Raw genomic sequence first — 25,897 nt, forward strand, 5'->3', positions numbered from 1 at the left:
CTGGTTCCCTGTAACTTGGCTTCTCGCAGGGAGGGAACCGTCAAGAGGCCCTCAGCACTGGACCTCAGTGTCTGGGTAGAACAGCTGGGAGGTGCAAAACCTGGCTTGACTAGCAGCGCAGTGTTTTAATAGAGACCACAAGCCAACCGTGAGATGCAGCTGCAAAAAAGGCGAATGCTATTCCAGGCTGCATCCGCAGAAGTTGAGTGTCCTGATCAAGGGAAGTCATAGTCCTGCTCTCTTCTGCCTTGGTTCAGACCATACCTGGAATACTGTGTCCTTTTCTGGGCACCACAATTTAAAGATATTGAGAAGCTGGGAGGTGTGCAGAGGAGGACAAACGAGATGGTCAAGGGCTGGGAAACGAAGCCTGATGAGGAACGGTTGAAGGAGCTGAGCCTGGGAAAGAGAAGATATGAAAGCCATCTTCAAATATCTCAAGGGCTGTCAAACGGAAGAGAGAACAAACTTCTTTTCTCCCACTTTGGGGAAGAGAAGGACCCTATCCTCTGGCTTCAAGTTGCAAGAAAGTATTGCAGATATTAATAGTTTGCAGCACGGATGCATAAAAACTGACTCCTTTGGGAATGTAACATTGTCCAGACCCAGCGATAGGCAAACTCCGGCCCTCCAGATGTTTGGGACTACAATTCCCATCATCCCTAGCTAACAGGACCAGTGGCCAGGGATGATGGGAAATGTAGTCCCAAACATCGGAGTTTGGCCGGAGTTTGCCTATGCCTGGCCCAGACCCATACAGTTTGACTACTGTAATTCGCTCTACGCGGGGCTGCCCTTGAAGCCGTCCCAGAAACTCCAGTGGGTGCAGAATGCTGCAGTGAGGCTCCTCACAGGGTCTCTGCCATGGGAGCATATTCACCCTGTGCTTTTCCAGCTGCACTGGCTCCTGGTAGAGTACAGGGTCAGGTTCAAGGTGCTGGTTTTGACCTTTAAAGCCCTTCACAGCCTAGGACCCTCGTACCTACGGGACCGCCTCTCCCGGTATGCCCCACAGAGAGCCTCAAGGTCCATAAATAGCAACACCCTAGTGGTCCCGGGCCCTAAGGAAGTTAGATTAGCTTCAACCAGAGCCAGGGCCTTTTCAGCACTGGCCCCAACTTGGTGGAACGCTCTGTCTCATGAGACCGGGGCCCTGCGGGATCTGATTTCTTTCCGCAGGGCCTGTAAGACAGAGTTGTTCCGCCTGGCCTTTGGCTTGGAATCAGTTTGATTCCCTCCCCCTCTTTCTTTTCCCTTCTCCTCCTGTGATGAGGCTGCATTTTAATATTTTAATAATGTTTCAGTATTTTAATGTTGTATTTTAATCTTGTTTTTAAGTTGTATTCATTCAATTTGTTTTTATTATTGCTTGTTAGCCACCCTAAGCCCGGCCTTGGCTGGGGAGGGCGGGGTATAAATAAAAATTATTATTATTATTATTATTATTATTATTATTAAAACTTTACTTGCAGAACTTTCTTCAAAACTGCGCGACAAGATCAAAGATACATCCAGTTAATTCCATAAGAGAGAGGCATAGGCTCAGCATCTTCTTAGAAGTATTGCATAGTTCCAAACAGACTTGGAATCGAAGTTTTCTCTCTCCTCACAGCCGCTATTAGCCTGGAGCTGTGTTCTCTCCTTCCAGGAGAGTCGTTTATCCTTCCTACCTTCCACGCTGGCTGGGAACGAAAGACTAACCCAGGGCTTCCGAAACTTGGGTGTCCTGCTGTTTCCAGACTACAATTCCCATCATCCCTGACCGGAGGTCTTGCTAGCTAGGGATGATGGGAGTTGTAGTCCAAAAACAGCTAGACGCTCAACTTTAGGAAAACGCTGGACTAAAGGCAGTCCCTTTTCAAAAATGGAGATTTGCAACCAAATAGCTTTTCTCACATGTCCAAAGGCACTCGCTCTGTTTGAGAGCGGAGAATATCCGACAGCTAATTATGCACCAGCTAAACTCCGGTGGGATTTCCCCAGAGTTAGCAACACACAAGCCAGGCGCTCTCCAGTTCAGTGTCAATACCACGCTTGGCAGAAAGGAGAGGGGCGACCGAACATTCAATTTCCTTGGAGCTTTTACAGCGGAGATTGGGTGGTCATAATAATAATAATAATAAAAATAATAATAATAAAATAATAAATAATAATTAGTATTATTTATGTATACCCCACCCTCCCCAGCCCAAGACCGGGCTCAGGGCGGCTAACAACCAATAATAAAAACGAGTTGAATGAATACAACTTAAAAACAAGATTAAAATACAACATAAAAACATTAAACTGCAACCTCATCAAGGAAAAAAGAAAGAGGGGGAGGGAATCAAATTGGCTCCAAACCAAAGGCCAGGCGGAACAACTCTGTCTTGCAGGCCCTGTGGAAAGAAATCAGATCCTGCAGGGCCCTGGTCTCATGAGACAGAGCGTTCCACCAGGCCGGAGCCATCACTGAAAAGGCCCTGGCTCTGGTTGAGGCTAATCTAACTTCCTTAGGGCCCGGGACCTCTAGGGTGTTGCTATTTATGGACTTTAAGGTCCTCCATGGGACATACCAGGAGAGGCGGTCCCATAGGTACGAGGATCCTAGGCTGTGAAGGGCTTTAAAGGTCAAAACCAGCACATCTGGAGATCCTTGCCTGGCAGCGGGTTGGGCTGGATGACCCCTGGGCACCCCCCAAACCCTACGACTCCTCCTCTCCCGTCCTCCTGGATTGAGCTGCTTTTCTCTCCTCCCTCTTGCCCTCTGCAGGTCCCTCGGCCGGAGCCCCCGTCACCCCCCCGTTCCAGCCGGGCCACAAGCGGACGCCCTCAGAAGCTGAACGCTGGCTGCAGGAAGTGGCCAAGGCCGCGAAGGCACAACAACAACAACAGCAGCAGCAGCAGCAGCAGCAGGTGCCCATGGCGCTGCCAGCCTTCCCCCTGAGCTACGACGTGGGCCCCCTGCCCCTGGGCATGTTTGTTCCGCCCCCTTCTCAAATGCCGCCAGCTTTCCTCCCCATGGGCATGCAATACCCCCCGGGGATGCCCTACGCCGCTGCCGCCGCCGCGCCCAGCTTGCCCGTGGTGGGCATCACCCCCTCCCAGATGGTGGCCAACGCCTTCTGTTCCGCCACACAGGCGCCCGCCGCAAACTTGGGGGCCAAGGCCAGTCCCTTCCCGCAGAACCTGCTTGGCCCGGCCCGGCCCAGGCCCAATGGCGGCTCCTGGCCCCCCGAGCAGAGCCTGCCGGCGCCCCCCGCCCCCCGCCAGGACCCCCCCACAGACCCCTTTGAAGCACAGTGGGCGGCGCTGGAGTCCCGGGCTCCTTCCGCCACCCCCAACCCCTTCTCCGGCGACCAGCAGAAAACCTTCGAGATCGAGCTGTGACCGCCACGTTTCCGGAACTTGGACTGCCGGGGGCCGCCCTGCTCTCCTTTCCGGCCCCCTCCCCGCCACAGAGTCCCGCCTGCGGGTTGTCAACGTTCTCGGACTCCATTTCCCATCAGCCCCAGGGACTGGCATCCGCCAACGGCCCCGGGGGTTTGGGGAACTTTTTCTTGCTTCTGGTGGGGTGTCCCTCTTTGTCTGGTTGGGGGGCTCAGTTTATTTCTCTCTTCCTCCCCAGAGGAAACGAAAGAGGGGGCCGAGGTGCGGGTGTATGGGGGGGGCCCTTCTCTTGCCATAACGTCCAGAGTTTCTGCCCCTGGGCATTTGGGGCGACGGTGAATCCAGCTGGCCTGGCGCTGCCTCGTTTTGTGCTTCCTTTATTCCCCTTTGGTTGAGCAGCCCAAAGACTCTCTTCCCTGGCTTGTCCCTGACCCGGCTGCCTTCTGCAGATCCCCCCCCTTGCCCCCCTACATAATCAACTCCTCAGGCGGCACCTTGCAAGCGACAGAGTCATTCTTTGGAGGGTTCAAATCCCTGCAGCGGGGAGTTCCCTAGCTCCCTGATCACATGAAACCTCTCTCCTCGCAGCCCGGTGGCAGCAAAGGCCCTGAAGCAGAAGCCTTTCTGGGCAGGGGCAGAGACACCGTGCGAGTGGCAGAGTCGTGCCCCATTTTGGGCAGGGCTCAGGTGGGAGTCAAGGCCCCTTAAGGCCCTCCAGTGGCTGGAGTGGGGAGGGGGAGCCCTTACTTCTTAGTAGGCCTCTGTGCACTGCAAGGGGGCGGCGATCTCACCTGGCACAACGTTCAGAGCGGATTGTGCCCAAGCAAACGGTTTTATCTCACTTTTGTCTGGTGGAAACTTCCGGTGTTTTTACACGACATTCCCAGCTACGAATGGCGCTCGGATTACAGGGAATCTGTGGGGTGAGGCGACGGACACCCCCACGTCGAAGCTGCTGATTTTAGAAATCTGCCCGATTGACAACGGCGTGGATAAAATTGGTGGGGTGGGCTTGTGGGTTTCCTACCTTCCTTCCGCCTCCGCCCCCCTTATAATAATTTGATCTCCGCTGTATTTTTATTTTTATTTTTGGAACGGGGGAAGGATAAAAGCCCCTAGGATGTAAAATTATATTGAATTCAGCAAGAGAACCGTCTTACTTTTTTATTTTGCTTTTAACCGTGCCTCAAAGTCAAATTCCAGTAATGGAACTGAACAATTTCAAAACGTGGTTGCAGCAAAAAAAACCACACACCCCCCCCAGTGGTTGTGCTGCAGAAAAAGTGTGAATGTTAGGAGAGGGAGGGGGGGGGATTTTGGTTCTGCAGCTGCAAGGAGCAGCGGACAAGGGGGTGGGGGAGGAAGTGCAATGGAGCTGGACTGCCCCCCCACCCCCCAGAAAACCAGATGTTGGACTGCAGGTTCAGTTTAAGAAGAATCCAGCCACGCTTCTGCCGTTTGGAGTATGGCAACCCCCCCCCCCCAGGCTGCGATGGAGCTGGTGAGCCTGGTACCATTTGCACCGGAGGGGGGGCACACATCATGCTTGATACCCCCCCAACTGAGTAGCCATTCCTTCCTCCGCCCCCTCCCACCTAGAGAGCACCTGGGTCACATACAGGGGGGCTGGGGCTGGGGGTGGAAGGGGGCTCTGTTCTCCTGCCCCCCCCAAACTGCCTGGACACAGAAAATCCCTTCCCCTCCCCTACCCCCTCCCCGCTTTCTATTTTCTATCTTATTTCCAAATGTTTTGTATCTAAGAATTCCACATATTTGTATTATATAATAAATGACAAAATAAAGCCAGTAATATAATAGCCCAATTTTGAGCCTTGTATGTTTATGTGGCATAAAGAAAAGTAGAGACATCACCTTGCCAACAAAGGTCCGTATAGTTCAAGCTCTGGTTTTCCCAGTAGTGATGTATGGAAGTGAGAGCTGGACCATAAAAAAGGCTGATTGCCAAAGAATTGATGCTTTTGAATTCTGGTGCTGGAGGAGACTCTTGAGAGTCCCATGGACTGCAAGAAGATCAAACCTCTCCATTCTGAAGGAAATCAGCCCTGAGTGCTCACTGGAAGGACAGATCCTGAAGCTGAGGCTCCAAGACTTTGGCCACCTCATGAGAAGAGAAGACTCCCTGGAAAAGACCCTGATGCTGGGAAAGATGGAGGGCACAAGGAGAAGGGGAGGACGGAGGACGAGATGGTGGGACAGTGTTCTCGAAGCTACCAGCATGAGTTTGACCAAACTGCAGGAGGCAGTGGAAGACAGGAGTGCCTGGCGTGCTCTGGTCCAGGGGGTCACGAAGAGGCGGACACGACTAAACAACAACAACAATAATTATGTGGAGGTTTTTTGTCATCGTTGTCCCCCCCCCCCCAGGGAGCAGCAAGAGGAACTTGGGGGGGAGGGGCTGGCTTGGCGTTTTGTAGTATTAATGCTGATTTTTCCATTTCCAAAATAAGGAACTTCTAGGTGAGCTTGTAATTTTTTGCTTTTCAAAAAGCTTCCGGGCATTTTGGAGGTGGAGAGCAGCTGGAGACACACAAACACACACACTTACACAAACACACCTCTGCCTGCTTTCCGTTTTTATCCTGCAGCATGAAATGGGTAATGAATCACAACAATTCCCACAAAAAATCACGAGAGCCTTTTAAAAGCGACGACTGAAGAGGCAAATGAGTTTCTCGTCTCCTGCGTTTGGGATCCTGTGTACATTTCTGGTCCCTTCTCTGCCCCCCAAAAAGGATGTTGCAGGAGTTGGGAAAAGTTCAGAAAACGGCAAACGTTCCGGCACAACTCCCCGGGAGGAAAGGTTGCAGCATTTGGGACTTTTTGGAGATATGGCGAGTAAGGCAACAGGGCAGAAGTATATAAAATTGTGCCTGGAATGGTAAAAGTAGAGAAAAGGTTATTTTTCTCTTTCTCTCAAAGCATCCGTACTCCTGAGCAAGCAATGGAACTGAAGGCTGGAAGATCTGGGAAAGATGGAAGAAAGTCCTTCACAAAGCCGAGAGTTAAACAGTGGAACTCCCTCCCACAAGAGTCGCAATAACTAGGTAAAGGTAAAGAGACCCCTGACCATTAGGTCACGGATGACTCTGGGGTTGCAGCGCTCATCTCGCTTTACTGGCCGAGGGAGCCGGAGTACAGCTTCCGGGTCATATGGCCAGCATGACTAAGCCGCTTCTGGAGAAACCAGAGCACTGCACGGAAATGCCGTTTACCTTCCCGCCAGAGCGGTACCTATTTATCTACTTGCACTGGTGTGCTTTCGAACTGCTAGGTTGGCAGGAGCAGGGACCAAGCAATGGGAGCTCACCCCGCCGTGGGGATTTGAACCGCCGACCTTCTGATCGGCAAGCCCTATGCTCTGTGGTTTAACCCACAGAGCCACCTGCGTCCTCCCATAACTAGGAAGGCTTTGAAAGAGGAGTGGGCAAATTCATGGAGGGCTTGGGGGGGCTACTGGCTATGATGTTTGAGGGCAGCCATGCTTCTGAATCCCAGTTGAAGGGGACCTCAGGGAGACCATATGTTTTCCTGCTCTCATCTTCCTCTCAGGTTTCCAGTAACGGACACTGGGAGACGAGGGATGCGGGCCTGATCCTGCAGACACTTCTTAGGTTCTTAAGCACAAAGTTCCTTGGAAGGAAGAAGGCCGCTTATTGGTTTATTTTACGAAATGTTTATATTGTTCGGTTGTAAGGGAAACCTCAAAGCGGCTTGCAAAAAGATAAAACATTAAAACCAATTTTTTAAAATTAAAAACATACAAAAGCAAAATTACTAAAACGAGTTAAAGTGGCCTCAACCTTCCTAGGGGTCTAGGGGTCAGCAAACATTTTCAGCAGGAGGCCACTGGGAGTCGGTCAGACCTTGTGGGGGGCCGTTTTGAAAAAAGAAATGAAGGAATTCCTGTGCCCCACAAATAACCCAGAGATGCATTTTAAATAAAGGGATGCATTCTACTCCTGTAAAAACACGCTGATTCCCGGACCGTCTGCGGGCCGGATTTGGAAGGCGAGTGGGCCAGATCCGGCCCCCGGGCCTTAGGTTGCCTACCCACTAGGGGGACAGAAAGCTAGCTCTAGAACTCCTTTTCCTTTTTTTTGTTAAATCTTTTCATTTATTGAGTTTTACATTGCGAATTTTAGATTTAAACATCAACATCATCATTTAGGAATTCCTGAATCCTTTGACTCCCCTCCGCTCTCCCATGGTTACCATTTTCAATCTTTTTTCAACTGCTTCAATTATTTTCTCTATTTTTCTTAAACAATCCATTTTTACCTTAATTTTTAGTACATTACAAGCGTCACTCAAATCCTGCCAAAGTTTTTAGTTGTTTACAAGTGTTCTCTTAAATACATTGTAAATTTCCCCCCATTCCTTCTTAAAGTAGTTCTCTTCCTGGTTTCTGATTTTCCCGATCATTTTTGCCATTTCGGTGTAGTCCATCATTTTCATCAACCATTCGTCTCCGGTCGGGACTTTATCTTCTATCCATCTCTGGGCCAGTAATATCCATGCAGCTGTTGTTGCATAAAATAAATAGTATTTTCTGCTCCTTAGGTATCTCTGCACCTAAAATTACTAATAAAAAAACCTCTGGTCTAGAACTTTTCCATGCCAGCTTGCCTCTGAGGATATGCAGAGTGCCGATAGGCAGAGCCAAGCAACCCTGGACGTCTTCTTGCCCCTAGTCCCCACCTTGGCACCCTGCAGCCCCCTACCCCATAATAATGTGGGGCTCCCCACCTAGCAGGGGCCTGTGGGCAGAGGGAGAGGCTCAGCTGGCCTTGAAACAGGAGTGGAAGGATGCTGACAAGGACTCTGAGCATGTACAGAGTGCTGGACCCTGAGCAGCTCTCAAATTTGCATTTGGGACACACAGGTGGGCTTGAGCTGCAGGAAATTCGATGTTAGCGCGATGGGTTCAGAGTGACCCCTCGCCTTCAGAGTGACCCCCAAAGAATATATGTATTGGCTGCACACACACAAATATGACCCCCCCAAGAAATTCCTTCTCCCCACCCAGCAGAATCTAGGCTGGAGAAGGCAGCTGTGTGGGGGTTTTTTGGGGGGTTCCCCCTGCAGCCCTCCCGATGTTGCTGCTGCTCCCAGAATCACCCCTGACCTTTGACCTTGCTGGCTGATGGGGGTCCAACCACCTATCTAGGTCAGGCACCCCCAAACTCGGCCCTCCAGATGTTTTAGGACTACAACTCCCATCACCCCTAGCTAACAGGACCGGTGATCAGAGACAATGGGAGTTGTAGTCCCAAAACATCTGGAGGGCTGAGTTTGGGGATGTCTGATCTAGGGCCACAGGATTCTGTAGGGAAATGCGCTGATCACCGGGGGGGGGGGGAGGAGTGCTATGGAATTCTCCATGCACAGGCACGCCCCCCCCCATCTGTAGGGAAATGGGGCAGTGTGTGATGGGCTCAGGAGGTTCTGCGGCCCCCCCAAGCTCCTGCTGCTTCTGTGCCTGGGCTCTGAAATGGGGAGGGAAAATGCACTCTGCACTCGTTTAGGAGCACCCTTGTCTTCAGCACAGCTTCCCCATTAATTGGGTTGGTGGGGCGGGGGAGGGGGTGGGCGCGCGCTAAGCCTGGGCATGGAATTAAGGCGAGATTCCAGAATCCCCTTCTGACTACACAATCGAGATACCAACACAATCACACCCAAAAAATAATAACCCGACACAGAAAGGGCTTCCAGCTTGGAGATCAAAGAAAGCCAGGATTTAGGGTTCCTTCCATCCTTCCTTCCTACACCCCAATAATTGATGGTGACCCCTGCACCTGCTTCTGCAACCGCCTCCCTTGAAATGCAACGCACAAAAGTGCGCGCTAACCAGATGCAAACTGCATTTTTATTTATTTATTTCAGCGCGATTTATACGGGGAGCTGCCACCCCCTCTCTCCTCCCCCCTCTTTTTTTTTTTATCCCGCACCCAACCTCCCTCTCAGCTGTCAAACGCAAGGCCCTCTGGGAGGTGTAGTCCCCTGGTGGCAGCCGCCTGGCACTCTTCCCCCCCACCCCCTGCCGCGGCTTGCAAAGGAAGGAGAGAGAAAATAATAATGCAAAACAGAAAAAAGAAAAAAGAATTGGGGCGGAGGAGGAGAGGAAGGTTTCTGTGCAACCCTGGGACTACATTCCCCATGGTGCACCGGGGCTCAAAGGAGCTGGGCTGTGATTGGGCCCCCCCTTCCTGCAGGCTGCTGGAGAATGAATAAAATTGTACAGTATATTCTGATGTGAGAGGTTTAAAAAAAAAAAGCAAAAGAAAGAAAGAAAGAAAAGGAGAGAAAAAAATCCTCTCTGCTCCTCCAACCCGCCAGCCCTGGAAGCCAGAGGCAGCTCCACATCTTCCCAAAATGGCTACAGCTGTGCACAAGCCTATCAAATGGTGAGTGGGTGCCCCACATCTGGGGGGTGGCAGGTCCCCCCTCCCCCAGGCATGGGGGGCAGGCGAGCGCAGGGAGGAGAGGGATGGATGCCTCGCCGTCTCCCTCGGCGTGGATGGCTTTGCAGGGCGCGCGAGGGAGAGCGGCGGGCAGCCGAGGGGCTCCGGCGTCGCGGCTCCTGGTCCTTGCGAGGGAGGGAGGGAGGGAGGGGAGGGCGAAGGGGGGCGGAGTGGGGGTGGGTGAGGGGCTCGGGATGGGAGAGGCCGGCCGGGCTTCCATTGCAGCCACACGGTGCAGGTGGGGGGCGGCTGCTGCTGCTGCTGCTACCGCCGCTGCTGCCAGAGGGGCACGCCGGAGATGGGCGCACCGGGAGAGGGTGCCAGCTTGCGCGCGCCCCTGTACAAAGCGCCCGGCAGTTGTTGTGGTGGTGGTTGGTGGCTGGGGGGCGCGCCTTGGGGAGAGACTCCCCCGGGGGCAGCGCGAGCGCGCGCGCGGATCCTGAGCGTGGGCAGGGTGCCCGTCGGTGTTGTGTCTGGGTACCCTCCGTGCGTATTTGCGCGTGCAAAAAGGGTCTTGCACAACCGGCAGCCGGGCATGCACAGGCTCCAAGGGAACAGGTGTGCGGAGGTTGGGTGGGTGGGGGGGTCACCTCGGCCGCGCCCCCCACCTCTGCGCCCCTTCCCGTCTGCCCCTGTTGTCAGAGGATCTGTGTGCAAAGGGATTAGTCTGCGGTGGGTCGATTCCCAGGACCAAGGGGTATGGACATCTGGGGTGGGGTTTGTTTTTCTTCCCTCCCTCCGTCCCCCCCCCCCAAAAAAAACCCAGGATGGAGGAGCTAAAGGCCAGAACCGCTTGGCCTCCCAGCCCCGGTGTGTGTTTAACAATTGCTAACACTTTAACGTGAAGGTTTGGTTTCCAAAAAAAAGGGACAGACTTGCGTGCCAAGGCTGGATTGGAAAGCCAGTCTGCCCCTCTGAGGCGCTTGTGGGATGGCAGGGATTGGTCATTGGCGAGGGGAAGGCCCTCTGTGTATGGGCAGAGACACTCTTATCATTACTGTGACGCTGTCCCGAAGCCTTGTCTTTGAAATCAGGGGGAGCTTTCACACAAATCCACTCTTTGGGGTACCAACCAGTCTGCCCTTCCTGGACCCCTTATTTTGCGTTTTATCCTAAGGGACCCACGAGGGACATCTAGTCCAACCCCCTGCAATGCGGGAATGTTGGCTGAAGAACCCCTGACCTCTGTTTAAAAGCCTCGAATGAAGGAGGCTCCACCACATTCCTAGTGAGTCAAATAGCTCTTACCACCAGAAAGTGCTTCCTAACCGTTTCATCGGAATCTCCTTTCTTGTAACTTGAATCTATTGGTTCAGGTCCTCTGGAGCAGGAGAAAACAAGTAAAGGTAAAGGGACCCCTGACCATTAGGTCCAGTCGTGGCCGACTCTGGGGTTGCAGTGCTCATCTCGCTTTATTGGCCGAGGGAGCTGGCGTACAGCTTTCGGGTCATGTGGCCAGCATGACTAAGCCGCTTCTGGCGAACCAGAGCAGCGCACGGAAACGCCGTTTACCTTCCCGCCGGAGCGGTACCTAATTATCTACTTGCACTTTGAGGTGCTTTCGAACTGCTAGGTTGGCAGGAGCAGGGACCGAGCAACGGGAGCTCACCCTGTCGGAGGGGATTCAAACCGCCCACCTTCTGATCGGCAAGTCCTAGGCTCTGTGGTTTAACCCACAGCGCCACCCACGTCCCTTTTGGAGAAAACAAATTGGCTCCCTATTCCGTGGGACAGCCCTTCAGATATTTGAAGATGCCTGCCCTACCCGCTCTCAGTCTTCTCTTTTCCAGGCTACACCCCCCCCCAACTCCCCCAACCACTCCTCGTAAGGCTTGACACCTTCCCTGCCTTCATTCTGGAGCCCTGTCCTCACTTTGTGGCAAGTGGTTCCACAGGTGAAACCGCCTCTTCCCTCTCACCTGCCTTGCCCCTCTGCAGTACAGAGAGGGATACTCCTCAGTCACCCCACCCCCATACACCCCAGGCCTGCTATTTCCTGATGGCTCCATCAAGGCACTTCTTCTGGCGCAGTGCAGAGTTCGCCGATGGAACTCCCTCCCACAAGGCAGGGATGGCCACCAAGCTGGATGGCTTTAGAAGAGGATTGGCCAGGATGGCTCTGCCCTGCCTCAAGTAAATGATTCTGCAAACCGCAGGAGGGGAGAGGGCTCTTGCGGTCAAATCCTGCTCTGTGGGCTTACTACAGGCATTTGGGTGGCCACTGTGAGAACAGGATGCAGGAATCAGTGAGCCACTGGCCTCATCCTGCAGGCTCTTCTTAAGGGCATATATGAGGCTTAGCAGCATGGGCCCCAGGCACACATTTGCATGTTGTTTGCATATGTGAAGTTATACATATAGATGCAATTTCCAGCTGACTTTCGGGGGGGACACATGACAAATTCTGGGTAGCAGGGCATCCTCTGTGCAGTGGGATGGTGTCAGCAGGTTTTCTGAGCCTGGGATGCTGAATGTGGTGGATTGGGCCCTCCTCTGCTCCACCCATAATCTGTGGCTTATGTTCCCTGGAAAACTGAGAGGCCTCTGGACGGATTAACGGTAAAGGGACCCCTGACCATTAGGTCCAGTCGTGGCTGACTCTGAGGTTGCGGCACTCATCTCGCTTTACTGGCCGAGGGAGCCGGCATACAGCTTCCGGGTCATGTGGCCAGCATGACTAAGCCGCTTCTGGCGAACCAGAGCAGCGCACGGAAACGCCGTTTACCTTCCCACCAGAGCAGTACCTATTTACCTACTTGCACTTTGACATGCTTTCGAACTGCTAGGTTGGCAGGAGCAGGGACCGAGCAACGGGAGCTCACCCCGTCGCGGGGATTCGAACCGCCAGCCTTCTCATCGGCAAGTCCCAGGCTCTGTGGATTAACCCACAGCGCCACCCGTGTCCCTTAATCTGGACGGATTAAGATGGCTTTACTGGGGAGAGGGGAGCTGCCTCTCTGGCCCTGGGCTTTAATAGAAAAAAGTTACTTATGGGGCATTTTATTTTGAAAAAGGAGGGAAATGAGCAGGAGATCTGGGCCCCTTGCAAAAGGCCAGAGTTTCAGGTCTCCTGAGCTACCCCCCTCCACAACATCTCTAGGCTCCACATGTTCTTTGTTACTGCCCTAGAACCAAAAAGGGATGTGGGTCACCTCCGCCCGTATCTATGTTTGCAGTTGTTTATTTGGAGAGAGTCTGCTTTGGGATTGAGCATCTCGCTGCAGTGGTGCAGCCAGCCAGGCCCTTTGGGCTTGTCAGTGTTTTGCAACCAGATTCTTGCTGGTTTGCACTTGATCTTCCCTGAGGCTTCTTTTGGTAGAGTTCCAGGTCAGAGACCTCTCCAGGTGCTTTGCTGCTTTGAGTCTTTGTCAGCAAACGTGTGAGGGATTCGGGGTTGAGTTTCTGTTGCTTTATACGTTTGGCCTTCAAGTAGGGCAAGAGAAAAACATTTCAGAACGGAGCAGCTGGTTCGGCCCAGAACTTTTTGCAGTTTAATCAGCATGAGCTTTGCAAGAGCTCAGCTGTAGTTTGGGTTAAGAGGCATGAGCTTTGCAAGAGCTCAGCTGCAACTTGCCAAGCAGAAAACACGCCTTGTAAGGTGTAAATATGACAACAACAAGAAGAAGACAACTGTCTGAGTGATCTTGGCTCTTAAGAGAGGTGCAGAAATGTGGGCCTTTCTCCTTACAGTTTAGGCGAAGATTTCTACCGGGAAGCCATTGAGCACTGCCGCAGCTACAATGCCCGGCTATGCGCAGAGCGGAGCATGCGCCTGCCCTTCCTCGACTCCCAGACGGGGGTCGCCCAGAACAACTGCTACATCTGGATGGAGAAGACTCACCGGGGACCAGGTATGGGGTCTAGGGGCTGCGGGTGCTCTCTGAGGAGGGCACCCTGTGCTGGGCGCTGTACATAGAGCAGACCCTTCTCTGGGGGCCTTGGGGGTCCGCATGTGTCTCCGGAGGAGGGTGGGGGGAGAGGGGAGAAGGAATGTGCAGCAGCCACGAAAAAAAGGCAAATTCCATGCAAGGGATCCTTAGGCAAGCAATTGAAAATAAAACTGCAGGTATCGTAATGCCCTTAAACAAATTGATTGTGTGGAGTAATGCATTTGGAATAACCGGATCCAGTTCTGGTTGCTTTGACTCGAAAAGGAGTTGGAAAAGGTTCAGGACAGGGCCAAGGGATCAAGGGGGTGGAGTGTTTGGGACTCCAATAAAGGTGGCAACCTTTGGGACTTTAGTAGGGATGAAAGTAAACGAGTCGTGCTATGGAATGGAGGACAGAGGAAAGTTTTCCTCTCCTCTCTCCGTACGCTGGAACTCTTGGACATTCCAGCGGAGGTGAATGCTGGAAGATTCAGGACGCATAAAAGAAAGTCTTTCTTCACGCAGGACAAAGTTAATCTGTGGAACTCTCTCCCACAAGATGGCCGCCTACACGGATGGCTTAAAAGAGGATTGGAGAAACTCAGTAAGGAGGAGAGGGCCAGTTAGAGGCAGCCGTGCTTCTGAACCCTAGTTACTGGAAACCGCAGGAAGGGAGAGCATTTCTCTTGAGTCCAAATCCTGCTCTCAGGTTTCCCACACGCAGCTGTTCAGCCTGGGCTAGACAGGCCCTTGGCCAGATCCAGTAACCCATTCTCATGTTCTTGAGGAACTGCGTGAAGGGGAGGCAAAATGCAGCCAGGAAGCTGAGAGGCAGAGAACTTTGACCTCATATGGACTAGAGCCTTGAAGGTGGCATTGGAGAGATGCAGGCTGGGAGACTCAGGCGGCCCCCACTGTCTTGACTCTTCCCCTTCCCTCCCGCAAAGTAGCTGGACAAAAACGAAAATCTAAGTTTTGCCTCAGTGGCGGAAAAATGACGAGGGATTTTTCAAGGGGGAATAAATGGATGGCAGGTAGCCATAGCTGTTCAGCCCAGGCCAAATCCCAATTCCTTCCTCCACCCCACTCCACCCTGTCCTGAAAAGTTTTGTGTGGGGGGGTATTTTTTGCCGCTAACCTTCCCCTCCTTTAGGGCTGGCTCCGGGCCAGATCTACACTTACCCGGCTCGCTGTTGGCGGAAGAAGCGACGTCTCAACATCTTGGAGGATCCTCGCTTGCGGCCTTGTGAGTTCAAGATTGGTAAGGAGTGGGTGGGCAGCAGGGTGGGGAGGGGGGTGCCAGGGCAAGTGTGGCCCCTTCATCGCGGGGCTGTAGAGCCCGAAGGCTCCCAAAGGTCATCCAGCCCAACCCCGGCAGGGCAGGAATCGCAGGGGGCGGGCTGTGTGTGTGTGTTTATTGAAAATTTCAACATGACAAATTATCAAAACATATCTTCTTTTCATGCCCTCCTCATTCTTTTCCCCTCCCCAAAAAGAAAACCTCCCTTGCACCCCCACCCCCGAGACGTCCCTCAGTTCCTCTCTCTGATTTTCCAACACATATTATTCTCTGCATATTATCAAAGTGTCAAGATCTTTGAATTGTCTGTCTATTAGGTTAACAGCCAATAAGTTTGCGTATGTTTATTCGAAACCTGACAAGGAGTCCAATTCATTTTGTTGTTTCTTTAAGTACTTTGTAAAAGGTTCCCGTCATTCTTTAAAGTCACAGTTGTCCTTGTCCCGTTGTTTGTGTGTCAGTTTTGCCAGTTCCGCATAGTCCGTCAATTTTTCTTGCCAGTGTGAGTGTGTGTGTGTTTGGAGAGGGGGGTGTCCGGTGCCCCCCCAGGAAAGTAATCTCAGTCTAGTAAGGTTGCAGATCAGAAGCAGAGCGGAGCAGGGAAAATACTTAAGATTGTAGCTAAAATATGGGGCCAGAAGGCTCTCATCATTATTTTGGCCTTTTAATAAATAATAATAATAATAATTTTATTATTTATACCCCGCCCTTCCCGGTTTAAAAACCGGGCTCAGGGCGGCTAACAGCAATTATAAAACATTGATTAAAATGCGACTTAAAAACAGCATAAAACACAACATAAAATGCAGCAGCAATATCAATAAAATTCAAAAATTCAGGGGTAATTTCAGGGGCAGGGACCCAGCCAGTAGACATCAAATGATCACCAGGGCTAACTGGCCAAGTTTGTCCTACTAGGGCCAGCAAGGAGACCAGGGAAGGATTTAAATGTGGGGTCCCAGAAAGGGTTTCTTTGTAGAAGAGGAAGGGGGAAAGCGAATAGAGAATCAGGCTAATTCAAATTAAAGGCCAGGCGGAATAGCTCTGTCTTACAGGCCCTGTGGAAGGAGTTTAAATCCTGCAGGGCCCTGGTCTCATGGGACAGAGCATTCCACCAGGTCGGAGCCACCACTGAGAAGGCCCTGGCCCTGGTGGAGGATAGTCTGACTTCCTTAGGCCCGGGACCTTTAATCTATTATTATTCATGGACCTTAGGGTCCATGTTGAGCAGGGGGACCTGGGGGTCCTCAGCCCCAGAAGGAAGTGCAAGAACAGCCCTTTGACCCCTTCCCTGGGCTGCACACTCCCTGGCCCCAGTGCCTTCCCAGAGGGGTTCAGCCTGGCTGGGATGTGTCCTTCACCTGAGACTTTGGAACTCCCTGCCTCTTGAAATCAGGTGCATTTGCTCTCTTCTCTTTGGTGCCTGATTTATTTATTTTTTATTGTTTAGCCTATCCAGATATCTAGAAGTTACCTGGGTTTTATTTCTTTTTAGCTACCCGTCTTCCTGTGTTTTTATTTATGATCTCAATGTTTCATTTTATACTTTGGCAAACCATTCGGAGGTTCTCTTGCAAGCAAGCGGCAAATCTAGCTATTGTTAAATGAAACGAATAAATGATGCATTTTGCTTGCCTAGATGGATGCTGGAAATGCAAATTTGGGGGGGGGGGCACAGCGGCCTGCTTGTAGAAAACCTTGACTCTGACTGTACCTGGGGGAAAGCTCCTCCCACTTTTGCCTCTGGCTCCGCCCACCAGGAATACATGCCTCCCTAGAAGATTTCCCAGGGGAAATGCATCCATTGCCTGTTTTGCCCAAATGGGCTTCTCACCCCTGGTGTAGGCAATGGGTCTCCCCTGGTGGATCGGGGCCCACGACTTGGCTGCAGGATGACCTGCAAAGGCCGGCTTGGCCCAAGGCAGCTCCCATCAACGCAGATGTTCCCTGCAGCCTCAGGGAGGATTTTTACCGAAAGTCAGTTTGGACCTTTGGTTCCTAAACTTTTCTGGGCCTTCTTGGTTCCATGAACTCATCTCCAGTGCCCCCCACCCTAGGGGAAAAAACACACTATTGAGAATAGTGGTTTGCGTGACCTACTAAGGAAGATCACATCCCAGTCAGATTTAAAACAGCCACGATTAATTGCACACTTCTTCAATTGCACACTTATGAATTGCACGCTTATTCAAAATGCGCTTGCGATCAGACAAAGCTGGCAAACTTGAGACAGCGATACTCGCTTTTAAAAGTTTGCATTGCAGGGGGTTGGACTAGATGGACTTTGGGGTCTCTTCCAACTTTACAATTCTATGGTTTTATGTAAGATTAACTGTAGAACTTTTTACAGATAGGTAGCCATGTTGGTCTGCCATAATCAAAATAAAAAAGTTCCTTCCAGTAGCACCTTAAAGACCAACTAAGTTAGTTCTTGGTATGAGCTTTCGTGTGCATGCACACTTCTTCAGATACACTGAAACAGAAGTTGCCAGATCCTTCTATATAGTGAGAAGGTGGGCAGGGGTATTACTCAGAAGGGTGGTGGGAATGGGAGATTGGCAGATAGCTGAGATGAGCCTGTTGACGACTCTTAACGACTGCAATAGGTCTTCCAGGAAAAGGCAAGGGGTGAGAAGGTGAAAAATGGCTTGGTCATGTATAATGAGATAATAATCCAATACCCCTGCCCACCTTCTCACTATATAGAAGGATCTGGCAACTTCTGTTTCAGTGTATCTGAAGAAGTGTGCATGCACACGAAAGCTCATACCAAGAACTAACTTAGTTGGTCTTTAAGGTGCTACTGGAAGGAATTTTTTTATGTAGAACTTTTAGAAGACACCGGAAGGCAGCCCCGTATAGGGAAGTTTGGAATGGCTGATGTTTTATAATGTTTTTATATCTGCTGGAAGATGCGCAGAGTGGCCGGGGCAACTCAGTCGGATAGCCGGAGTACAAATAATAAAACGATGATGGAGAAATGGATTATCTTTTACTCCTCCAGCCCCTGTTTGCCTCCCCCTTGCCTCTAAGCATCCCTCTAGGTAATAATAGGGACGCAGGTGGCGCTGTGGTCTAAACCACAGAGCCTAGGGCTTGCTGATCGGAAGGTTGGTTCGAATCCCCGCAACGGGGTGAGCTCCCATTGCTCACTCCCTGCTCCTGCCAACCTAGCAGTTCGAAAGCACGTCAAAGTGCAAGTAGATAAATAGGTACCACTCCGGCAGGAAGGTAAACGGCGTTTCCATGCGCTGCTCTGGTTCGCCAGAAGTGGCTTAGTCATGCTGGCCACATGACCCGGAAGCTGTATGCCGGCTCCCTCGGCCAGTAAAGCGAGATGAGTGCCACAACCCCAGAGTCGGCCACGATTGGACTTAATAGTCAGGGTCCCTTTACCTTTTTACTATGCATGCTCAAATTAGCTCTTTGTAGTTTTAACTTTAACTTTGTCCCAGGTGGGGTTTTTTTAAATGCTCAGAGGAAATCTGATTGGTTCTTACGAACACTGTGTAAAAAGTTCTTTTGTGAATAAAACGACCTGGGCCCGAGTCATCTAGTCTAACCCCCTGCAGTGCAGAAATCAGCTCCACCCCAGGGGAGGTCTAGACCCTTCCCCAAGCTGATGGCCTGCAGGAGATTAGGATGGCTGCTCCCCCCCAGCCAGCCCCCAGGTGGCTAGTGGGGGCTGGTGGGAGTTGTAGTTTTCCCCCTGGGGGGCGCCCAGGTTGGCCGGAAGCTGGCCTGGAGAATTGTGGGTCGGCATCTGTGTGCAGAGGTTCTCTGTGTTGACCAGATTCAGGCAGAAAGGATGAATTGGGGGCTTCTCCTCCTCTGACTCGATTTCTCTCCTCCCCCAGACTGTGAGCCCCCCTTGAAGAAGGAGGGGGGGCTGCCCGAAGGTCCCGTCCTGGAAGCCTTGCTGTGCGCCGAGACGGGAGACAAGAAGCCGGAGATGAAGGAGGAAGAGCTCATCCTGGACTGTCCGGTGAGAGAAGCCAGGACCGCCAGGCTCGCCCCTAAGCAGGCCTAGTTCAACTGTGGAACTCCCTGCCACAAGAGGCAGAGGGTGGCTTTAAAAGAGGATCGGGCAAATTCATGGAGGAGCGGAGGGCCCAGATGGTTAGATGCCACCACAGATGGAGGCAGCGATGCTTCCGAATGTCTGTCGCTGGGAACCACAGGAGGAGGTGGCGCTCTTGTGTTCAAATCCTGCTTCCAGGGTTTCCCATATAACAGTCATCTGGTTGGCCACTGTGAGAACAGGAGGCTAGACTAGGTGGTCCAGTCGCCAGGATCATATTATGTTGTTGTGGAACCTCCAGCTCCAGATGCAGTCTACCTGGATCCCTAGGTTCTATGGGGCATTTGCTCCCTGGGAGGACAGGAGGCTGGAGTAGATGGGCCCCCTTTGGCCTGATCTTGACAGCACTCCTTGGGTGCTCAGGGAGAATCCAGTCAGGGCAGTGATCATTGGGCGGCCTGAGGCCTGGGGCTCTCTTTTTCTTTTATATAAATTTTTATTAGTTTTTTTTTTTAACCTACCATTTTCAACAGTAATTAAACATATTTTTACATCTTATTCCATTTTTTTTTACTTCCATCAGTCCAGCCATTATTCCTTTTTTTTTTTTACTTCCATCAGTCCAGCCAGATGAACGGGGTATAAATAACAAATTATTATTATTATTATTAGTCTGAAAATTTTCCAATCTAATCTCCTAGTACAGTGGTGCCTCGCAAGACGAAAAGAATCCGTTCTGTGATTCTCTTCGTCTAGCGGTTTTTTCGTCTTGCGAAGCAAGCCCATTGACGGATTAGCGGATTAGCGCTATTAGCGCTATTAGCGGCTTTTAGCGCCTTATCTGCTGATCGGATCAGCTGATAAGCGGCTTAGAGGCTTAGAAAAGGGGGGGGGGAGGAAAAAAAACCCAGCAGGAACTCGCAAGACATTGTCGTCTTGCGAAGCAAGCCCATAGGAGATTCGTTTTGTGAAGCACCTCCAAAACGGAAAACTCTTTCGTCTAGCGAGTTTTCCGTCTTGCGAGGCATTCATCTTGCGGGGCACCACTGTATACATTTCTTATTTTCCCTGTTACATTTAAAACTCATAACCAATATCTCTCTTCTTTATCTACTTTGTAGCACTTCATATATTCCTCCTTACAAAACTTCTTGTAGTCCTACTAGCGTAATTCGTTGGTTACAATTGCTTTTCAAATGGTTCATATACTTCTTCCAATCTTCTGCAAATCTCTGGTCAGCGGTCATTGGGCGGCCTGCCTCCTGGGCTCTTGACTGTGAGAGGAGGAGTCCCTGCCCCTCTCACTTCTCTCTCTCACGCTTTGCAGAAGGCACCGATTGGGGAATTCCTCCACGACTTGGACACGGACGACCTGGAGGACGACGTCCCTCGCCGGAAGAACAAGGCCAAGAGCAAGGTGGGGCAAGGAAAGGGGGCAGGCAGGGGGCAAAGGCTTCTCAACCGTCTCAAGTTCCAGCCTGAAGAGCCAGCATTACCCTTCATTGTTAAAGCAATGGCTGCTCAACGGAGCCTCCAGAGACAGGGGCAGTCTAGCTGCAAGTGCCCAAGGCAGGGCCTCAGCAGCAGGGAAAGGCCAAGGTTTGCTTGGGGGGCTTCTCAGAAGCGACTAGCCAGCCCCTGTCGGGAAAAGGAAGCTGGAGCTTCCGTCCAACCCTGCAAGGCTGGTTTTCTTGGGCTCGGAGCATGGGAGCGGGGCAGTTGGAGGTTTGGGGAGTGGGCAGTCCTCTTCAAGGGGAAGTTTAGCCCTCCAGCCTCCCCACCCCAGTCCCGCTTTACGGCAATGGGGCTCATTGCCAATTGGATTGTGTGAGACGCAAGTGCCCCTGAGCACGTGCAGAGTGCTGCCGCTCCGCTCCTTAGAGCAGAGGACAGGGAAGATGGTCCCAGGTTCGCCCACCTCTCCAGGGCTGGGAAAGGATCCCTCTCTGAAGCCCCTGGGAGCCTGCAGCTGCCGGTCAGAGTAGACGGCCCATAGCTGGAGGAACCAGCGTCGTGGCTCAGCCTAGGGCACTTTGGGTGAGCATCATAGATTTGTAGAGCTGCAAGAGGTCCCATGGGGTCATCTAGTCCAACCCCCTGCAATGCACGTTGGGCCAGGAGGGGCCCCACTTAGGGGGGCATCTGAGGATTTCTGCCCCCCCCCCAAGACAGGCCTGCAAAGCAGCTGCCAGCTGTGCTGGGACAACAGGTGCAAAACTCCTGCCAGGCGGCGTCCCCTTCTCCTTTCTCCTCTTGGCCCCAGAAATTTGGGGCCCTCAGGCACGGTGCATGCTGTGGGGGGCCCTGGCAAAGGCAGCCCCCTGTAAAATGAGGGCCCTCTTCTGCTGCCACTGAGCCTCTGGCCACATTTTTGTGCAAAGTGGCACCCTAATCTCCCCCCCCCCATTCCTCCTCCTTTTGCAAAACCATCCAAAATAGGTCAGCCTCCTTTAGGATTGGCTTCTGCTCAAATCACATTCCTTAATCTGCGTTTAAAGCTGCAAACCGCAGAGGCATGTTTTTGGATTTCGGCAAGATCAGGCTGAATTTGCCTTTTGTTCTGCACCCTCCATCCTTGTTATTTTGCTCGACTTCTGCATTTCGACCTTAACCGACGTGCAGTTCAGCTCTTGCAAAGCTCAGGCCAGTGGCGTAGCGTGGGGGGTGCCAGGGGTGCCGGCCGCACCGGGCGCAACATCTGGGGGGGCGCTCGCCGCCTCCGGAGTCGCCGAAGAGCCTCGGGCGCAGGCTATAGCAGAGCCCCATGTCTCGAGAAGGAGGAAGCCCCGGCCATGGGCGCTGCCCCCAGGTGGTGCAGCAGGAGCTAGGCGGCGAAGGGGAGCCAAGGGGAGCCCGGGGGAGCGGAGGCGCCGCGGGGACACGGCTCGGGAGCTGCCGCTGAGGAGCCAGAGCATCGTCCCCGGGAGGAGAGGAGGAGCGGTGGCGGCGGCGGCTGGGGCTGCGGCTGCTACTGCAAAGCAGGGAGAGAAGGAGGCGGCGGCGGCGGGGAGCCGGGCAGGGAAGTTGCTGCTGGGGATGAAGAGGCGGCGGCGGCGGGAGACGGACTTCTCTCCCTCTCTGGTGCTGCTGGCGTGAGGCGCTCGCCAGCCCACCGGCCCCTCCTGAGCGGGATATGGGTGGGCGGACGGGGTGGGTGGGGAAGAGGCGCCGGGCCTGCCTCATGCCCTGACAGGAGCCGCCGCTGCGCCCACGGGCGCCCTTGACGCGGCGCCCCTCATGCCGCCTCGAGAGGCGTTGGGGGGCAGCGAGACTCCGCCGGGCCCCGCCCCTCACTCCGCGCTCGGCTTCAGGGCTGTCTTGCGAGGGGGCGGCGGGAAAAGGCTCTGAGGAGAACCTCGCTGGCTGTCCCGCCGTGTCGCTTTTCCTCACGTCGTTTTTCCATTCCCTTGAGGGGACGGGGAGGTGAAGGGAGCCCGCACGTGGCGAGTCGTCGGTGGAGGTAGAGAAACCACGCACATTAGATAATAATAATAATAATAATAATAATAATAATAATAATAATAATAATAATGCTTTGAAATTTAAGATCCCCCCCCCCAAGGAAAAGGCACTTTCTTGCCCTGCCCGTGGACCAGGAGGTCGTGGCGGGCGAGGCCTTCAGCAGCGGGGCCCTTATTTGCGCTGCCAGCCTGACCTTCACCCTCTTACATATAGAGAGGAAAGGAGACGCGGTGGTGCAAAGGCTTACGGGGCAGAAGTAAGCCCCGCTGAGTTCATCAGGGGTGCCAACGTGAATACAGTATGATATTGGGGGGGGGCAAGTAAACCCCGCCCTGCATAGTTGATCACATTGGCAATGCCCATCAACTGGGGGACTGGCCCCCTCAAATGTTTTATTGGGGGGCCTGAAGCAGCGGCGTAGCGTGGGGGTGCAGGGGGGGCCGGGCGCAACATCTTGGGGGGGGCACGCTCGCACTCAAGTGCTAAAATCCACGGGTTAGGGGGCGCAAATTACTTGCCTTGCCCCGGGTGCTGACAACCCACGCTACGCCACTGGCTCAGGCTGCTTATCTCGGCTCACCTGAAGCTCGGGGAATTCGGGGTCTGCTTCTGCAGCTCAGCTCTTGCCGAGTCCCCCAGGTTGGTTGGGATAATTGCCGGGGAAACTTTGCAATGAAAAAAACATTGAAGCTGGGAGCTGAACCGGTTGACAGACCCTTCTTAGGTTCTTATGGAGCCTTCAAGCCCAGGTGCAGTCTATCTGGATTCTGAGGTTCTATGGGATATTTGGCCACTGTGCATAGCTGTCAACTTACAGATTTGAAAATAAGGGATCAGCAGCCAAAATAAGGGATTTTGCTTAGCTTATGCATAAATCCGTCACTGATGGAGCCATGCTGCTTTTGCTGCAACTGACTGTGTTTTGCAGGGGGGTTGGACTAGATGATCCTAAGGGTCTACAACTCCCACCAAAGAAGAGGGGCAGACAAAACTGATGAACGACGTCGAGACGGCAAAGCTTACAGGCAGAATTAGAAACCAGGAAGAGGACCTCTTTAATAAAGAATGGGGAAAGTTTATCATTTAGTTGAGAAGCTATTGTCAAGAGTTACATACATTGGTAGGATTGACAGAAAACTTGTAGTAAAAATTTGAGCTATGGCTGGACAAAGGATTTATAAAAATAGAGTTATGAAAGGGATGCAGAGGGAGAAATCACTACATTAAGATGCTGCACTGGCTGGAGGGGATGCTAAGCAGCACATCGTGGCGGAAGTCTCACAAGAGAGGGGCTGCCTGCCCGCCGCCACCCATCTCCTCACGACGCACCCCTGAGGGGGGAAAGGGAGAGAAGGAGACGCGGCAGCTCGTGCGCGCTCTCTCTCGTGGCGGAGGACCCCGAGCCGCTGCTTCCCTCCTGAGCCGGGCGAGCATGAAACCCGGGAAATTTAAGGGACATCATCAATAAGGGACAGCAGCAGGACACGGCGCTGGGATAAGGGAGTTTCCCGCCAAATAAGGGACGGTTGACAGCTATGCCACTGTGAGAACAGGAGGCAGGACTAGATGGGCCAGAGGACAGGATCACACTTCAAAACGACCTTGACAGATTAGAGAACTGGGCAAAAACAAACAAGATGAATTTTAACAGGGAGAAATGTAAAGTATTGCACTTGGGCAAAAAAAATGAGAGGCACAAATACAAGATGGGTGACACCTGGCTTGAGAGCAGTACATGTGAAAAGGATCTAGGAGTCTTGGTTGACCATAAACTTGACATGAGCCAACAGTGTGACGCGGCAGCTAAAAATGCCAATGCAATTCTGGGCTGCATCAATAGGAGTATAGCATCTAGATCAAGGGAAGTAATAGTGCCACTGTATTCTGCTCTGGTCAGACCTCACCTGGAGTACTGTGTCCAGTTCTGGGCACCACAGTTCAAGACGGACACTGACAAACTGGAACGTGTCCAGAGGAGGGCAACCAAAATGGTCAAAGGCCTGGAAACGATGCCTTATGAGGAACGGCTAAGGGAGCTGGGCATGTTTAGCCTGGAGAAGAGGAGGTTAAGGGGTGATATGATAGCCATGTTCAAATATATAAAAGGATGTCACCTAGAGGAGGGAGAAAGGTTGTTTTCTGCTGCTCCAGAGAAGCGGACACGGAGCAATGGATCCAAACTACAAGAAAGAAGATTCCACCTAAACATGAGGAAGAACTTCCTGACAGTAAGAGCTGTTTGACAGTGGAATTTGCTGCCAAGGAGTGTGGTGGAGTCTCCTCCTTTGGAGGTCTTTAAGCAGAGGCTTGACAACCATATGTCAGGAGTGCTCTGATGGTGTTTCCTGCTTGGCAGGGGGTTGGACTCGATGGCCCTTGTGGTCTCTTCCAACTCTAGGATTCTATGATTCTATGAAATTGGGCCTGAACCAGCTAGCTAGTTAAATGTTCTCATGAGCTGAATGCAAGCTCTCCCTCTCCCTGTTGGCCATGCCCATGAGGTCTAGGAGCTTGCTTTTTATTTAAAAACAGAATGTATCAGCACTGAGACCAGCCTGTCTCTCTTCCCCAGGCCTACGGCATCGGGGGTCTGCGGAAGAGGCAGGACGCGGCGCTGCTGGAAGACCGAGACAAGCCTTATGTCTGCGACAGTGAGTGCCCCTTTGATGGGGGTTTGGGGCAAGGGGTGGAGGTGGGTCGCAGTGGGGCCAGGGGAGTGTTCCTGCTGCCGGTTCCTGGCTCAGGAGAAGCAGCCCCCAGGGATGTCTCCAAACGTTTAGAGGAGGGGGCAGAGCACAGGGCGCTGAATGGGCAGCTCTGTGGGTCTGGGGGACTTCGGGGTGGAAGTGGGGGGCGGGGAGCTGTGGCCAAGAGCCAGGGATGGTGTGGAAGATGTGAGGAAGCTGTTGGGAGTGCAGAATGCTGCAGCGCGATTGCTGAGCGGAGACAGGTCTTGTCCGCATGTAACTCCAATGCTCAGATTGCCAATTTGCTCCTGGGCCGAGTTCCAGGAGTTACTCTTAGTATCTTGGTTGTAAGTTGCTTTGGGCTGACAAATTTAATAAATATAACCATGAATAAATAAGACCCCTTAAGCACTTGGGACCAGTTTGCCTGTGAGATTGAATTGGCCCTACCACAAAATTCCCCTTCTGCATTTGGAAAAACTCCATAATTTAGTGTGGCGGCACCTACACTGTGGAACTCCCTGCCACTTGATATCAACCAGGCGCCTTCACAGCAATCTTTGCAAACCTGTCTGGATTTTACAGTTTTATCCTTTAGTAAAGCGCTTAGAGGTGTTCTTTTTGCAACTGAGTGGTACATGAATTTTATGAAATAAAGAGATAAATAAGTTGTCGTCCAGGAATGCCTGGAGTAGATCTCTTACTGG

General features: G+C 52.4%; 2 protein-coding genes across 7 annotated transcripts in view; both read left to right on the plus strand.

Moving 5' to 3' along the window:
- The window catches only part of NUMBL (NUMB like endocytic adaptor protein), a 41,871-nt gene extending 37,248 nt beyond the window's left edge, over positions 1-4,623 (plus strand). Inside the window, exon 9 of the mRNA XM_081200488.1 lies at positions 2,753-4,623. Coding sequence (XP_081056614.1) covers positions 2,753-3,369 — 617 coding nt within the window. The 3' untranslated portion in view covers positions 3,370-4,623. The remainder of the gene's footprint in view (positions 1-2,752) is intronic.
- Positions 4,624-9,381: 4,758 nt separating this feature from the next.
- The window catches only part of DPF1 (double PHD fingers 1), a 29,020-nt gene continuing 12,504 nt past the window's right edge, over positions 9,382-25,897 (plus strand). The window contains exons 1-6 of one of the 6 annotated variants that reach the window (XM_081200544.1): positions 9,382-9,794; positions 13,542-13,702; positions 14,874-14,966; positions 18,878-19,005; positions 20,369-20,458; positions 25,076-25,154. In XM_081200544.1, coding sequence (XP_081056670.1) covers positions 9,763-9,794; positions 13,542-13,702; positions 14,874-14,966; positions 18,878-19,005; positions 20,369-20,458; positions 25,076-25,154 — 583 coding nt within the window. In that variant the 5' untranslated portion in view covers positions 9,382-9,762. Of the gene's footprint in view, positions 9,795-13,541; positions 13,703-14,873; positions 14,982-18,877; positions 19,006-20,368; positions 20,459-25,075; positions 25,155-25,897 lie in introns of all 6 variants that reach the window. The other 5 variants (XM_081200543.1, XM_081200546.1, XM_081200548.1 and 2 more) reach the window with 5 other exon arrangements.

Source organism: Podarcis bocagei, assembly GCF_964188305.1.
Source record: "Podarcis bocagei genome assembly, chromosome: 7".
Taxonomy (NCBI): Eukaryota; Metazoa; Chordata; class Lepidosauria; order Squamata; family Lacertidae; genus Podarcis; species Podarcis bocagei.